At 38.9% G+C, this 16968-nt stretch overlaps 1 protein-coding gene across 1 annotated transcript in view; it reads left to right on the plus strand.

Annotated features, from left to right (window-relative positions):
• The window catches only part of LOC136875579 (uncharacterized), a 45488-nt gene that overhangs the window by 12753 nt on the left and 15767 nt on the right, over nucleotides 1-16968 (plus strand). The window contains exons 3-4 of the mRNA XM_068228079.1: nucleotides 9526-9611; nucleotides 13216-13357. Coding sequence (XP_068084180.1) covers nucleotides 9526-9611; nucleotides 13216-13357 — 228 coding nt within the window. The remainder of the gene's footprint in view (nucleotides 1-9525; nucleotides 9612-13215; nucleotides 13358-16968) is intronic.

Raw genomic sequence — 16968 nt, forward strand, 5'->3', positions numbered from 1 at the left:
CTCACATATGTTAACTCCCAAATATGAACCACCCAGATCTGATTTCATATCGCTCGGGACATAATAACGGTACTTGAACCCGCAACCTTATTTTCGTACTGTCATTAATTCATGGAGACCATGTCCTCCTAAGACAAATCTCAAATCCCATAACACCTTGCAGTTGGGCAACTACATCCAATCTCTGCAAGTGCTAAATTATTCTTTCCATTTTCGTTTTGAAATCCATTTTTCACTGGAACTCTTCAAACATTTAATTAATTAACCCTCGGTGCGTGGACTCTATTCTGCCACCATAACACCAGTCTCGGCATACGACCTCAATGTCGGCCTTAAGATCCATCTATTTCTTCATCAACATCAGTACAATTCACTTTCATCTCGTGCCGGATTTCCGTCCTGCACGACTCCCGATCTCAAAATTGGGCTCAAACCACCCTGGGCTTTCAACATATCATGACAGTCCTATACACGTGCCTCTATCACTTCTAAACAAAGATTTATGATTGTTATGGAGTCCAAAAAAAAAGTAAATCAACAATTAAGGTTAAAATCATATTTACCTCCCGAATTAAAATATTCACGCCACATTGAAATTACTTTAACTTGCAATCATTCAATTAACTTAGGCCCATGCCATTATTCACAAAACATTGCAATAAACACGCATTTACACATGACCCATGTTCATTTATCACTCCAATACTTCTACTGATTATTATGTTTCTGTCCACTGGCGACTTCGCTGCACGAATAATCATCGATATTTACAGACAATTCAATGGACTTCATTCCGTCCCACAAGAACAAAAATCACTTGGCAACCCTCTACCTCTGGATACTATTACAACATGCCTTAATATCTATAAAGTTTCCGATAACAGAAAACACATTTGAGCACTTATAAAATGAATATTAATCTTATCTTTATGTGAAACGTGCTCCATATAATTTCAAACAATTCAAGCACTTGAATAAACAAATCAACCCTACTCTACTCTATTAAATAATCAAAATTATGATAAGTGCTTGATCTAATTATGTACATATTAATTTGTCCCTTTGTCTATCTATCTTCTTTGAATCTGTACGAGCCGGAAATGGCTCGTTTCACAATCAAGTTACCATAATGAAGGAATATGATTTCCTCCCGCTAACGATAGCAATCTACAAATAGATTAAAGGGTACTCATCTCAGCCTGTAGTTTGCTAAACTGGATGAGGAGCACAGGCCCTACCCAGTCTAGCCCTGCATTCTACTGGATTTCATGCCAGCTTGAAGAGGTAATCCAATGCACTTTTCAGATTTACACATATTAATTTTCAAGTTTTAAAATTTTAACATTTTAACAAATTTACACACACTAATATTGAACTGAAACTTTACATGTCTGGCCTTTTATCTAGCCCACTTAATGTAAATATACATTCTTCGTTCCTTTACCGGACACTAGGAACATGGGATACCTCGGGATCCCCTTTACAACGGCCCGGACGCGCACTCGATTTCCCGTTGCGTGTTCACGCAGCTGACCAGGTATCAGTTGATGATCGACTGTTTACTGGGTGAAATACGTCAAACATCCGTGATCGTTCTCACACCACGTACTTCCTAATTTCTTTTTGTAGAATCTCACACTCCTATCCTCAGGTTTTAATATAATGAGTTCTGTAAATATTGGAACTCTTCCTGCTAGTAGACTGTTCAAGACTGTAATATGAACAACTACATGTCACGAATCACTGTGCTACGTAACATTCTAACACTTCGAACCCTACTCCACGAGTAAATATACACATGCTCCCTGGCGTAGTAACAGGCACAGAAAATATTCACAAGTAAGTTACGCACCCCTGGCGTGGTAACAGCTTGAACACATTATCAGAAGTAAGTCCGTCTCCACGACCCTATATTTATATTCGACTCCCCTCTCCTCCGAGTTCACGAAAGGTCATCTTACGACGCGCACCTCCGATATCCTCATACGACTACTTGCGCCTTTGCCAGTGGCTTAAATATGGGATCCAATGATGTAATTATGTTCTCGAAGGCTCTATGCCAATTCTCAACTAATATCGTTCGCTGGTAATTGATATAATTGCGAATTTAGCTCTTGTATCCCAGCCTGGGATTTCGTGCTCTTTTGCAGCATCCTTTGCCTGCAGCCAATCAGCGGATAGCATCCATGAATTCTCAGAATCACGCCAACCAATCTCCCTCAGTTAATAACTTTTAATAACTTTTATTATATGGTTAGGCCTCTAAATTCCACCTTATTCCGAATTTATTAATCACTTCCTTCTATCAATTTAATCCGTTGATTCAAGTTTGATAGTGCTTCTTACAATACGAAGTTGTTGTACCTACTACTGGTTTATGAATTTTATGATTGGTCCAAGCTAGCGCGGGACAGAGATGTTTCATATTTTTTTCTTCAAGTGCCAACCTTGTGCTCAGCTCCTGCTAGTAACTTGGAGCTTCCTTGATGTCTTTTCTAGGAATTCTGCACACGGCCTCCTCCAGTGTGTCGTACTATATCTCGCCTGCGGGCCTGAAACCTTCCACTGACTCGGAAATAACTCTTGCCTGTCTCTTCCCCCTTCATCACCATTTCTGAGAATTCTAATTCTGCTTGCCATTGTATTCCTTAATCTTAGTGGAGACAACAGTCTGTGGCAGGTTGCACAATACCACCTCGGCCTGGTCTGTACGACTATATGTAAAGTAAGATATTCTTTCTTCTGAAAATGAAATGTATATTCCTCAATAATTAATTATAATTGAATGACGCCATTCACACCCCCACCAGGGTGCAATATATAGATACATGTAATAAAATTCAATATAATTGAATAAGTAATTGTGATCCTGTAGAATTTTTGGAACAGTTGATGTGAAAAAACAATTGTGAAGAGAAAAAAATATATAGTAAAAAGCGCAATACCGGAAACAAATGAAAACATATATGCACAGTGCGATATTTTTTTAAATGTAAAAAATTGAAGTAGTCGAAGACGGCGCAAGTCAAGAGTTAAATTTGAATGAGAAAAACCTAAATGAAGGTGGCAGGATTTTTTTTTTGAGGTGAAAAGAAAAGATAGGAGAAATTAATAGAGGAAGAGGAATAGTGGAATAAGAGAAGAATAAAAGAGATTGAAGTTAAATGGTGTTGAGGAAGGATAAGATATGAAGATGAAGGAGGGGTAATTTAGGGTGGGTTATTGGAGGTAGAAAATGTGGGTAGGAACCCATTACCATTCCTTACCACCTTTAAGGGTACAAACCTGTTTTCACATTCCTCAACAATTGCTTTAAACCCATCCCAGTCTGTTTACATTTTTATTTACAATTTTCCAGCAATCATAGTTACTTTTTAAAAACTCCCTCATGTCTGCTTTATCAGTCATATGGTACCGCCTAATAGTCCTACTTTTAAGACCTTCCTTTCCACCAGATATATTTTTAACTACGACAAAAACAGCTTCGTGATCACTAATACCATCTATTACTTCGGTTTCTCTATAGAACTCATCTGGTTTCACCAGCACCATGTCCAGAATATTCTTCCCTCTAGTTGGTTCCATCACTTTCTGAATCAGCTGTCCTTCCCATATTAACTTATTTGCCATTTGTTGGTCATGCTTCCTGTTGTTCGCACTACCTTTCCAATTGACATTTGGTAAATTGAGATTTCCCACTAGAATCACATTTTTTCCCATATCGTTTTCCACATAGCCTCAAATAATACTGAATCAGCATCAGCGCTGCCCTTTTTCAGTCTGTACGCTCTAAAGACATAAGTTTTTTTTTGCTGTTTGTTTTACGTCGCACTGACACAGATAGGTCTTATGGCGACGATGAGATAGGAAAAGCCTAGGCATGGGAAGCAGCCTTGGCCTTAATTAAGGTACAGCCCCAGCATTTGCCCGGTGTGAAAATGGGAAACCACTGAAAACCATCTTTAGGGCTGCCAACAATGGATTCGAACCCACTATCTCCTGGATGCAAGCTCACAGCAGTGCGGCCCTAACCGCATGGTCAACTCACCCAGTAAGACATCATGTTACCTATTATCTTTAGAAATGAGTCTTACACCTATACACCCATGCTGCATTTACCAGATCCTGCACATCCCCAACTATGGTGGTACTTATACCAAGTGAAACAGTACCACCTTTTCCATTCCCTCCTCCTTCTCTCCTTACAAATTCTTCTTTCACCAGAATGAATACTCTCCTTCCTACCATTCCTATCCTATCTCTATGATACACACCCCAGTTCCATGAGAACATTTCTGCATCCATTATATCATTTCTCAGCCATGGTTTGACTCCTATTACAATATCTGGTATGTATATATCCATTAAATTACTTAATTCTATTCCTTTCTTTACAACACTTCTACAGTTCAACACTAACATTTTTATGTCATCCCTACTTGACTTCCAGATACCTGTACCCTTATCACTGCTCCCTAGACCACCCCATTTCCCTGAATGTTCCTCCCTATAACCCTTCTAAACAAATTTCCTAACTTATACGTACCACTGTGGTTTAAGTGAAGGCCATCTGAGTGCAGATCCCTGTCTCCTACCCACCCATTAGGATCCAGAAATCTCACTCCCACTTTCCCACATACCCACTCCATTGTCTCATTTAAATCCCCAATCACCTTCCAGTCAGTATTCCTCTTACACAGCATTTCACTGATAAGAATCTCTGCTTCCTTAAACTTCACCCATGCTGCATTTATCAGATCCCACACATCTTATATCTGCTTGCCTTAGGCTATTGGTACCAACGTGAAATACTTCTACCTCCTCCTTTCCCTCCTCTTTCTCTTCTACATTCACCAACATCTGCCTCAACCTAATTCCTGGATAACACTCTACCATGGTTCCCTTTCCTCCATACACTTTCCCCACATGTCTAACAATGGAAAACCCGATGATCAGAGCCTCAACACTACTCACCTCATTTGATCCTCTTCCCTCCTGGTCAGCCTTATCTTTTCTGACAGCTGCAGATGCTACTTCCTCCTCCCTTTTCTCCATCCATGACCCTGTTCCCCTTGTCTTTTCCTATCCTCTACTCTACATTTCCTTTTCCTACCTTTTCCCTTCCTCCTATTTCCACACTTCTCAGCAACAGTTCCCTGTTCCTCATCATCCCTCTGTTGTTCTACCTGTACTGATTAGTACTGATTGCTCACAGTCACCTGTCCTGAATTCTGATCCTGAATAGAGCCCTTAGCCTTCAGTCTCCTTCCTTTGATAATAATAGACCACCTGTCTTCTACAATTCCTCCCCTTTCCTTTCCATCCCTCTTTTACACCTACTGTATCCTGTACATTGTTTGAGGAGCCTACGTTCCTTCCTGTCTTCTGAGAGAATCCTAATTATCTTCCTCAAACTCTCCAACTCCTCCCTCATACTCCTCAATGTCTGGCCACATCCACAGTTCCTACACTTGCACTACTTAGCCATTCTTTACAGAAAAATGAAAAGAAAAGGAAAAACAAAACAACTTATTCTGTGCAAAAAAAAAATGATAGGAAAGAAATATTGTCTAGGATAGTACACAAAGATCACACAACAATAAGGTAATTAATATACTACTACACTATAATACTACTTCGTCGTAGTATATTTTTATCCTGCAACACCCTAACAGGATAAAAACTGCTGGTAATTACTAAATACTGAAAGGAATACATAAGAATTACACAATTCTAAACTGCAGTTAAGCCTATCCTAATTACAACAACAGAATTCTAGTTAGAGATTTTTTACAGATACTTTTTTTCTTTTTTTTTGCTATTTGCTTTACGTTGCACTGACACAGATATGTCTTATGGCGACAATGTGATAGGAAAGGCCTAAGAATTTGAAGCAAGCGGCCATGGCCTTAATTAAGGTACAGCCCCAGCATTTGCCTTGTGTGAAAATGGGAAACCACGGAAAACCATCTTCAGCGCTGCCGACAGTGGGGCTCGAACCCACTATCTCCCGATTACTGGATATTGGCCGCACTTAAGCGACTGCTCGGTACAGATACTTCTACTACACTACACACATATTTTACAATAATAGAATAAGCACGCTAATTTCTAATAAGATTGGTACTGCAATACACTACAATAATTTTAAACTATGTTCAGATGTACCCTAACTACAATATGTTATTATTAAGCACAAACAGAAATGATAATTGCAATTATAGTTTGAAATTCACAAGAACTATCAAAGATTATTATTTAGATACACACGAAAGATACACACAAATATAACAGGCAAGATTCTATCTAATATATCATATCTACACTACAATTCTCAACTGAAATGTGGTTATGTGAGTTTTACAGCTGGTGGATTACTATTATTTTCCCTACTACGTGGGACGGAGAGTAAAAGTGTCCTTAAATGCTGAAAAATAAGAGGTTGTCTACAATAATTTCTCAACAAAAACAAAAAATATCTTCTGTCAAAACTATGCTGGGGACTGTAATTGCAATATTACTGGGATATATTCTTTAACCCGCGAGTGGTCGCTAGCCGAAATGTAACGTGAGTGGTTGCATATGAGACTTTCTCTCACATTAAAATAAATATGGCATTTTTCACAGTTTTGAGGGGCGTAAGGCTGAAATTTACTACTGAAATGAAACGCAAGTTCTACCTTATATATTTTAGATAAAAATGAAATGATTAGCTGTGGGAGAGAGAGAGAGAGAGAGCGTATGGCTTTTAGCGCCGGAAGTGTCCGAGGACAAGTTCGCCTTGCCAGATGCAGGTCTTTTTGATTTGACGCCCGTAGGCGACCTGCTCATCTTGATGAGGATGAAATGATGATGAAGACGACACATATACCCAGCCCCCGTGTCAGCGAAATTAACCATTTAAGGTTAAAATTCCCGACCTCGCCAGGAACCGAACCCGGGACTTCTGTTACTAAAGGTCAGTACGCTAACCATTTAACCATGGAGCCGGACATGATTAGCTGTTTATTAAAGACACAAATTACTACTTAAAATAACATATGCAATGTACATAAAAATAACTTCCGTCCTGAAGTTGTAAAAAATAAAATCTCACACATGCATTATATCTAGTAATATTTATGTACAAGACAAGTTTTCTGAACAGAATAACATTTTCAAAAACATGAAGTGCTCAAAATACAAATACTAACGCGTACAACAGGAGTAAGTTTCCCGCTCCACTTCAAAATAACACCAATGTCATTAGTCGCGCGATGAGAGAAACTCTCACGCAGCGCGCACGGACACATAGGAACCTTTGTTCTGACTAGCGGAGGGGGTGATTACCCTTCGAATGTGAATCGCTCTACTCATGACAGTTATAAACTCAGCTAGAAGAGGGAACAGTCATCTCCCTTTCATCACTGTGTAGTATCACAATAAAAAATAATGTGAGAGAAAATCTCATATAGCAACCACTCGCGGGTTAATGATTAAGAGGGGATTTCTGCAAGGCAATATTATTGGATATTTATGTTTCCTTATATAAAACTAATGCGAGTAAAGAACTGGAATCACAGATAAGCATTTTTGTGGATGATGTTATACTGTATAGAGTAATAAGTAAGTTACAGGATTGTGAGCAACTCCTAAAAAAGCCTTGATAATGCCGAGAGATGGACGGCAGACAATGCTATACTGATAAATAGGGTGAAAACTCAGGTTGTAAGTTTCACCAAAAGGAAGAGTCCCTTCAGTTTTAAAGAGAATGTACATCTCGGGAACTCCTGTAAGTACCTAGGTGTTAATATAAGGAAAGATCTTCATTGGGGTGATCACATTAGCAAGGTACTCATAAGTAAGGGTTACAGTTCTCTTCGTATGGCTGTACGGGGTTGTAGTAAGATGTAAAGGAAGGGTGTATAAGACACTGATAAGACCCCAATTAGAGTATGGTTCCAGTGTATGGGACTGAACTAGAAGAGATCCAGTAGTCTTACAAAAATATTACAATCTTTGGGCTGGGAAGACTTGGGTGTCAGGAGAAGAACTGCTCAGCTAAGCAGCATGTTACAGGCTGTCATTGGAGAGAAGGGGTGAAATGACATCAGTAGATGAATAAGCTTGAGTGGAATTTTTAAACATAGGGAAGATAAATTTGGAACTCTAGATGACAAACTGGAGCAATTATTCATTCATAAGAAATGAGGGACTGGAATAATTTATCAAGGGAGATGTTCAATAAATTTCCAACTTCTTGGAAATTATGTGAGAAATTACTATTTATTTATTTATTTATCGTGTCAGAAGTACAAAGTAAGAGAGACAAAAATTAAACAAGGAAATTTTAAACATTGGTTGACCAAATATTGGCCACGACAAGTGCATTTGGAGTTGCCCTCATTAGATCTTTAATGGTACAAGTGGCTGGAGAAGATGGACACAGTAGAAGATGCTCGTTAGTCTGCTTAGTACCACACTTGCAGTAAACTGTATCCACAGGAAGGCCCCATTTCTGTAGGTTGGTCTTGCATCTCGTGGTGCTGGAGCGTAATTGATTGAGAGCCTTCCATGTTGTCCACTGTTCAGAATGTCCAGGAGGAAGTTCTTCCTTTGGAACCATCCATTCTCTCAAATGCTGACATTTTTCCCGCCACATTGAGATTCTTGCTTGTTGTGGTGTTCCTTTAAGAGCTTCAGTGGTTGTCAAGAAGCTCTTTCTTGATTTCAACCTAGGATGTGCTGGTTGACAGGCATACTATGTAAACAACTGACAGAGAGTCTGCCAACTGGGCAACAGCACTCAATGCAGGTCAGTTGTAAATGTAAGCTGGATAAATACAGGATAGGGGAAGAAACATAAGATAAAGATCAATGCAAGTGGTGAAAGATCAGGAACAGGACAAACATGAAAGGGGGAAAGGATCCTAATGGGATAATATAAGAACTGGAAAGAAACAAACAAGTTCTTCCACATCCACCTCCTCCCAGTCCCTGACTAGCCTGTTTCTGCTTCCAAGCCCCATACAGTAACGTGTAGTTTTTACCCCGAAAAACATTTTTATATACCTTTTGCCTTTAATCAACACAGGAAAAGAATTTTCATGCATGGAAAGCTGCTTTTTTAAATGAATTTCCTTAAAAGATGATTATGCAGATTAAGAATGATTTATGTGTCCTGATAAAAGGCTACAAGTAACATGACAGCTTTGCCTTTCACAGTCAGCAACATGATAGTAGAAGTTTACCGAGTTTGTAGGCTGCAGTCTTGTGGGTTCAGTTGTGGACTACTTGCAACCATACTGCATACCAGAAATAGTGGGTCTTTGAAAATGTCAAAAACAATTTTCAGTGTAACATTGAAAGATTCAGTCTTGGACCATCTACAAGCTTGTAATGTAAGTAATCTAGGTCACAAGTAACTTTCTAGTATTTCATAACCTTATCCCTCATTTGTTTTACTTCCTCTAAATTAGGATTAGAAATAGATTATTAACAAAGATGTTCTACACCTTTACTGATGTAAATATTTATCATTTTCAGTCATGATCATATTCCTCTACACAGGAATAGCAATGGTCACCATCCACTTGGTTAGCTGTGTTCTACTAGTCTATGGTGCCATTATGGTAAGTTGATTTCAATCATTTATTCAAGATCACTTTTTAACGTATTTAAGGGGAAGAAGCCTTAGATATTCATTTGACTTCTCGGTATTGCACTCAAGAAAATGAAGTTATACACTATGTGATCAAAAATATCCGGACACCCCCAAAAACATACGTTTTCCATATTAGGTGCATTGTGCTGCCACCTACTGCCAGGTACTCCATAGCAGCGATTTCAGTAGTCATTCGACATCGTGAGAGAGCAGAATGGGGTGCTCCGCAGAACTCACGGACTTCGAACGTGGTCAGGTGATTGGGTGTCACTTGTGTCAGAACTCTGTATGCGAGATTTCCACACTATTAAACATCCCTAGGTCCACTGTTTCTGATGTGAAAGTGAAGTGGAAACGTGAAGGGACACGTGCAGCATGAAAGCGTACAGGCCGACCTCGTCTGTTGACTGACAGAGACCGCCGACAGTTGAAGAGTGTCGTCAAGTGTAATAGGCAGGCATGTATCCAGACCATCATACAGGAATTGCAAACTGCACCAGGATCCACTCCAAGTACTATGACAGTTCAGCAGGAGGTGAGAAAACTTGGATTTCATGATTGACCAGCTGCCCATAAGCCACACATCATGCAGGTCAATGCCAAACAACGCCTCGCTTGGTGTAAGAAGCATAAACATTGGATGATTGAACAGTGGAAAAATTTTGTGTGGAGTGACGAATCACGGTACACAGTGTGGCGATCCGATGGCAGGGTGTGGGTATGGCGAATGCCCGGTGAACGTCATCTGCCAGCACGTGTAGTGCCAATAGTAAAATTCGGAGGCGGTGGAGTTATGGCGTGGTCGTGCTTTTCATGGAGGGGGGTTGCACCCCTTGTTGTTTTGCATGGCACTATCACAGCACAGGCCTACATTGATGTTTTAAGCAGCTTCTTGCTTCCCACTGTTGAAGAGCACTTCGGGGATGGAGATTATATCTTTCAACATGATCGAGCACCTGTTCATAATGCACGGCCTGTGGTGGAGTGGCTACATGACAATAACATCCCTGTAATGGACTGACCTGCACAGAGTCCCGGCCTGAATTCTATAGAACACCTTTGGGATGTTTTGGATCTAACATATAGACAAGGCAGATGATCAGATATATGGGGTGAAAACAAAATGCCATCTTCAAATACCAGGCTACAGCGGCTATGAATTTTGAGATAGGAAATGCTATGGTATTATGATAAGTCATGGAGATGTAGAGGCAAATCGGGAAGTCAAATGCGATGATAGTTAATTTGATCCCCATCGCATGTAATAAGTGGCGTTAAATATCACGAGAACATCAACGATCGGATGTGTGCGACATGTACTTGTCCCTGGAAAGAATGGATTGGTTGGCTTAAGTAGATACATCATAGGAATGGGGAGGACTTTAACTACTTACATTAAATTTGTAAGTCCCATGCCAACTGCTACATTCCTTGGGATTGTGCAGTGGAGGCAATAAGTAGTAGTGGTGGGAGAATAGCATACTGGACAGGTTCTTCTTCATACAAAGAGCAACATTTCAGTACTGTAACGTTAATTCCCATTTAATATCATTCTGTAATGTACTACATTAGATTCTTTCCTTTCGTTCTTTTTTCTTTTGCTATCTGATTTACGTCGCACCAACCCAGACAGGTCTTATGGCACTGATAGCATAGGACTGGAAATGAAGTGACTGTGGCTTAATTAAGGTACAGCTATACTAATAACAATTTTAAATGCTACAGAAACTGAATTACATTAAGAATGAAAATAGTTTGTGATCGCTCATAACTTGTGAAGTGTTTCCTGTTATTTTCATTTTCTGAACTTCGGTGGCCAAGAAAAATGTTCATTTTTGTTCCGTATTGAGGTACAATATTGTTTTGTCACTTTATTCTTATATTTGTAAGAGCCAGTCACCTCAACCCAGCCAAAAGGGGTTAAATTGACCAATGGTTTAAAAAACAGGGAAATGAGGTTCTGCTCACATTGCAGTCCATCTCAACCAGTTTATTTGATTATTCATGTGTTTTATCATTGGGTAAGATAAGTGAGATGGGAAAATTTGAAGTTATACAAGCACATTAAATACGCTTGGATGGGTAAAGATCACCTCGTCAGTCCAAAGTACCCGTTCAAGGAAGTCCAGATCTCCCTCCAATGCATTCAGCAGTCAATAACAATATGCCGTGTAGTGAGGGCAATCAGTAGGCTAAAGATAGTGGACTTGAGTGTTGCGGCAGGGGTACAAAATGTCACGGAGAACAATGATTACAGTGCGTTGGTGGACCCCCAAGTGCCAGGCAATCTGTCGAGTACTGAGGGAGGGATCTGTGGAAAACATGCCCAAGATACTCTATTCCAATTGCGAAGTCCAGCAAATTTGGTGGTTGACAGTGGCATATACAGCATCTGTCGATCTAGTTGTTCGAAAACATGTTGGTCAAGGTGGATAAACATTCCATGTACCAGCTAACAGCTCAATTGTCACTCTCTCCCATCACCAAGTTCATGTTGCATATTATTTTTTCTGTAAGTCATAGCTGGTTTGTCATCACAGCTCACTGTGTTGCATGACCCAAACATTGTCTGGCATGGTGAAAGAGCAATTAAAGGTACGGGTTGTTTGATGACAACATGGGGATGTTACATTTGGTACTTAAGCCTGTACATAACAGAGGCATGACCACCTGTATTTGACATGAGGGAAAATTGCAGCATAGGATATTAGTTCCTATCTTATGTCAGCATGTTACTTCGAAGACAGCATTTTGTATTCACCTTGTAAAGATATAGATATTTTATCACCTTTCATAGAGTACCAGGATTGTTAATAGTTATGCACCGGGCGAGTTGGCCGTGCGCGTAGAGGCGCGCGGCTGTGAGCTTGCATCCGGGAGATAGTAGGTTCGAATCCCACTATCGGCAGCCCTGAAAATGGTTTTCCGTGGTTTCCCATTTTCCACACCAGGCAAATGCTGGGGCTGTACCTTAATTAAGGCCACGGCCGCTTCCTTCCAACTCCAAGGCCGTTCCCATCCCGTCGTCGCCATAAGACCTATCTGTGTCGGTGCGACGTAAAGCCCCTAGCAAAAAAAAAAAAAAAAAAATAGTTATGCTCAAGCCAAATTTAATGTCAGAATGGTTAAAATTTATCACTTTATGATGGACAATGGAAACATCAAAGCTTTCTACATTTTCATGGACAAATGAAATTGATCTGAACATTCTTTCTTATTCAGTACAATACCAATTTGCATGCAAAGGTCGTTCTATATTCAGAATAATTTTGACACAATAATCTGGAGACAAGAACTGTTTAACATTGGTAATTTTGGTGATAGTGATAGTAATTTTGCTAGAATAGACAACATTCAAAATATCTGTAGTATCTTTAACTTAATATGACATAGTTGTAAATTCAATACTTCCTGCTTATAGAATTTACTGGTATAGTCTAATTTATTTCTCATATTATTCACAATTTGATCCTTAATGTGCTTTACGAGAATCTAAAACAGAAACAAGAATTATTAAGATGAATATAATGAGGATGGATATTAATTTCCTTTTAACATTTCTGTGTGTATAGGAAGTCCGCCAGTTTGTGCTACCATGGATCAGCATTGTCTTGATTGTTCTGGTGGTGAGCTTCACTGGGCTTCTTGTCTGCTTGATCCTAAATTATGGCTCCAAGAGTGCTCTCATTATTGCATCACTCATCATTCAGATACGTAAGTACAAATTTATGTACAGAGGTTTGCTCACTTGTTCGCCTCAATATTCTTTTCCTTTTTCTCCCTGTCCTATAGGAAAGCCTTGCATATGGATACTTTTTTCTTCAATAACTATATAGGATTGGAATAATTCTGATGCGAAGAAACTTACTGAAGGACTTTAAATATTCAGCTATTGCTCAAGGTTTCTCCTTTTTTTACAACATAATTCCTCTATATATGAGATAAACCTCTGGTTGTGAAATACAACTCACAAATTGCAATTCATACAAGTGTTCTGATTATGATTCATCACTGCCATGTAGCCAGGACTATACTGTGTGACAAATTGTAAGGGTATTGTTTAAAAGACAGTAATCTATATAAATAAAATAAGAGTTGTTTCGGGCTGGATTTGTGTGTCAGTCATTTGCAATTTTTAAATATCCATCATGTCTGTCTGTCTGTCTGAATGTATGTATGCACGTCATGAGAAAATATCATGAATTTAATGAAAATTGATATTTAAAATCAGAGGAGAAAGCACTGCAATCTCGGCTATAAATAATTTTATTCATGCTAGATGAAATGGTAGTTTAGGGGAAGGTCTAAAATCAATACTAAAATATCATATAAAAGTTGCAGAAAATAACATTTTCAATCTTATGCATGATACCTACTACTCCTATGATGAATAAAAACGGAAATAATTACAATTTTGTAATTATTTCCTGTGTCCTACCATTATCAGTGTCCTTTTTCGTAACAAAAAGAGGAGGAATAATTTCTAATCTTCAATACCTCATACATTTTTATCATAATAGAAAGGCTACTTATACCAATAACTGAAAATCTTCTCTTTCCCAAAGCAGGCTGTGAGTGGATGTCTGCAAGAGTGGAACAGCCTCTGATGCCAATAATGCTCTTGAGGAACCTAAATGCACCAAAATTGTGCAACGGTACTTGCCTAAGAGTAAGGGCGCCATACTGGAATATCATTAAGGCCGATATTTTAACTTGTACATACTTCCTTGCAATTATCTCTTCCAATTCAAGCAACATCAGTTTCCTAAAAACTATCAGCTTTGCGATGTCCCTAAATAAGTCGCAAGGCCAAACGCTCATCACCACTGGGGTAGAACTTGGAAATTCAGGCTGTTTCTCGCATGACCAATTGTACATTGCCGGTTCTCAAGACAGGACCTCTAATTTTTTTTATACATGCATCAGGCAGTGAGACTCAAAACATTGTTTATACTGAGGATCTCCAATGGAAAGATATCCCTTCCACGAACAGAATGGATATCTTAACGTTACTCAGTCACACTTTCGAAACTACTTACACTGTTAGGTTAATAGTTTTCTTGCTAAGGGACCTGTCCTTTTAAAGAAAGACTGCCATATTCATACATCCACTCCAGCTGTGAATCAGACTACTTTTCTCCATGTTCTGGATATTTTAAACTTGGTATTTGTGGTCTGTCATGTCCAGAAAAACCAGGAAATATAATTTTTAAACATCCATCATGTCCGTTTGTCTGTCTATATGTCTGTCTACATGACCAACATGTCGAAGACAGGTAGGATAGATTGTAACTTATATAAACAAAGTTAATTGTAGAATATTGTGCTGTAGCAAACTGAACAACTTTTAGTTAAAATAAAAGTTGAAGTAATGTAAAGATAGCCATACATTTGTCTAAATGTTAACATGACAGAACTTTTGTGAAGAAATACAATCAGAACAGATTGTTACCAGGATATACAGACATTCACAATGCGATACAAGATTGGATAAATACACAGCATGTAAATGTTGGGTAATATGTATATAATGGAATTGTATGGTACCACATTCTGCATAGACTTCTGTTAAGTACAGGTAATTTAGAAGACACTCTTTATACATATTGTGTTCTGGGATTCCATTACTATGAAATACTCTCCTGTTTTGATGAATTATTCATCTATCTAAATTTGAGATTTCACCATTTATTACACATTTATTAACAAGTACATATTGCACACTTATATTAGACTAGCCATAATATACGTCATTGACGGTACAATCACGTATCATGTCCATAATTAAATTTTTGCCTGCCCCTCATATCATTCCACAGATTCTGAGGTACATAGGAAGGCATACCTCTCCCTGTCAGCAGCTTGTCGTGACATACTTTTTGTGGCTCTCTGTAGTTTCATTTTTTAAAATGATTGTTTATCTTGATTTGATCTCTTCTTTCCGGTATTAAAGCATTGGGTTAATATTAAAAAAAAATACTGACTTATGTACATAGGCTTTAAAATGCTGCCAGAACCATCTTCATAACAATTCTCTTTACAGTCTATAGAGGCAGTTACCAGCTCTTGGATCTAAACTTCCACATGACTGCCACTGATATTTCCTTTCTTTTTTGCTGCATTGGATAAAAGTATAGAACAAACATTCACCATGAGCTATTTTTGTATAAAACTAACCATAAGAGAGAGAGAGAGAGAGAGAGAGAGAGAGAGAGAGAGAGAGAGAGAGAGAGACATTGAGTTTAATGCTTTAGGCCTCTTCTGAAGCACCCCGCCCTGCTGAAATTTTTTGAACAACTTATAGTTAAGATCCTACTCAACGTTATTCTAAACTGAAATACCAAGTTTTATTTAAATCCACCTGTCCATTTCCCTGTGATATTGTAACAGATAGATAAATATTAAACTGAACTTGACATAATTATTATAATGACATCATTATTCATGTGTGAATACCGTATTAATCAACTGGATGGAATGTTGTGGTTAAAAGTATGGCTATCATGAAATGCATGGTTCATGGTGTGGGTTACTGTAGTCACGTTCTAGTTCGTGAACCATTGGCAACAGCTGAGTGGCCTAGTAAGTGATCCTGAGAGTTGGGATACCAGTTGCTACGGAATGGGAGTGGGAATGTTGCACATATTCTGAGTCATGGCCTTCCTTGTGCTCAGGCGGCTAGGGCTATACAATCCACCAGTGGTCCCTAACCCGTCAGAGGAGAGATTCTTACTTGGACTATACGTAAGTAGGGTAGCATCCTGCTTCATGAATTTACCAAGCTCAGAACATTTTAAGGAAGCTTTGGACCTATGGGAGTAACAGAGTCACACTCCCATTTGACAGGCGAGGGACTCCATGGAAATAATTTGGCGAACGAAATGGAATTCGATAGGGAGCTATCAATATTAATAGGGCTTATGGAAGAAAGAAAGTAGAACTGACTGAGTCAGCAAAGAGGATGCATCTGGATGTACTAGGAGTAGGTGATATTAGGGTAAAGGGAGATAACGAGGAAGAGATAGGAAATTCTTAAATGTACTTTACGGGTGATCAAAAGGGAAGGGCAGAGTCTGGGGTAGGGCTGTTCATCAGGAATACTATTGCATGCAACATATTTTCTGTTAGGCATGTACATGAGTGAATGATCTGGGTAGATTTGGTAGTTGGAGGAATTAGGATGAGAATTGTCTCAGTGTATTCACCATTTGAGGGTGCAAATGAGGATGAAGTTGACAAGTTTTATGAAGCATTGAGTGACATCATAGTCAGGGTCAACAGCAAGGATAGGATAGTGCTAATGGGCGATTTCAATGCAAGAGCTG

The sequence above is a fragment of the Anabrus simplex genome, chromosome 6 (assembly GCF_040414725.1).
Source record: "Anabrus simplex isolate iqAnaSimp1 chromosome 6, ASM4041472v1, whole genome shotgun sequence".
Taxonomy (NCBI): domain Eukaryota; kingdom Metazoa; phylum Arthropoda; class Insecta; order Orthoptera; family Tettigoniidae; genus Anabrus; species Anabrus simplex.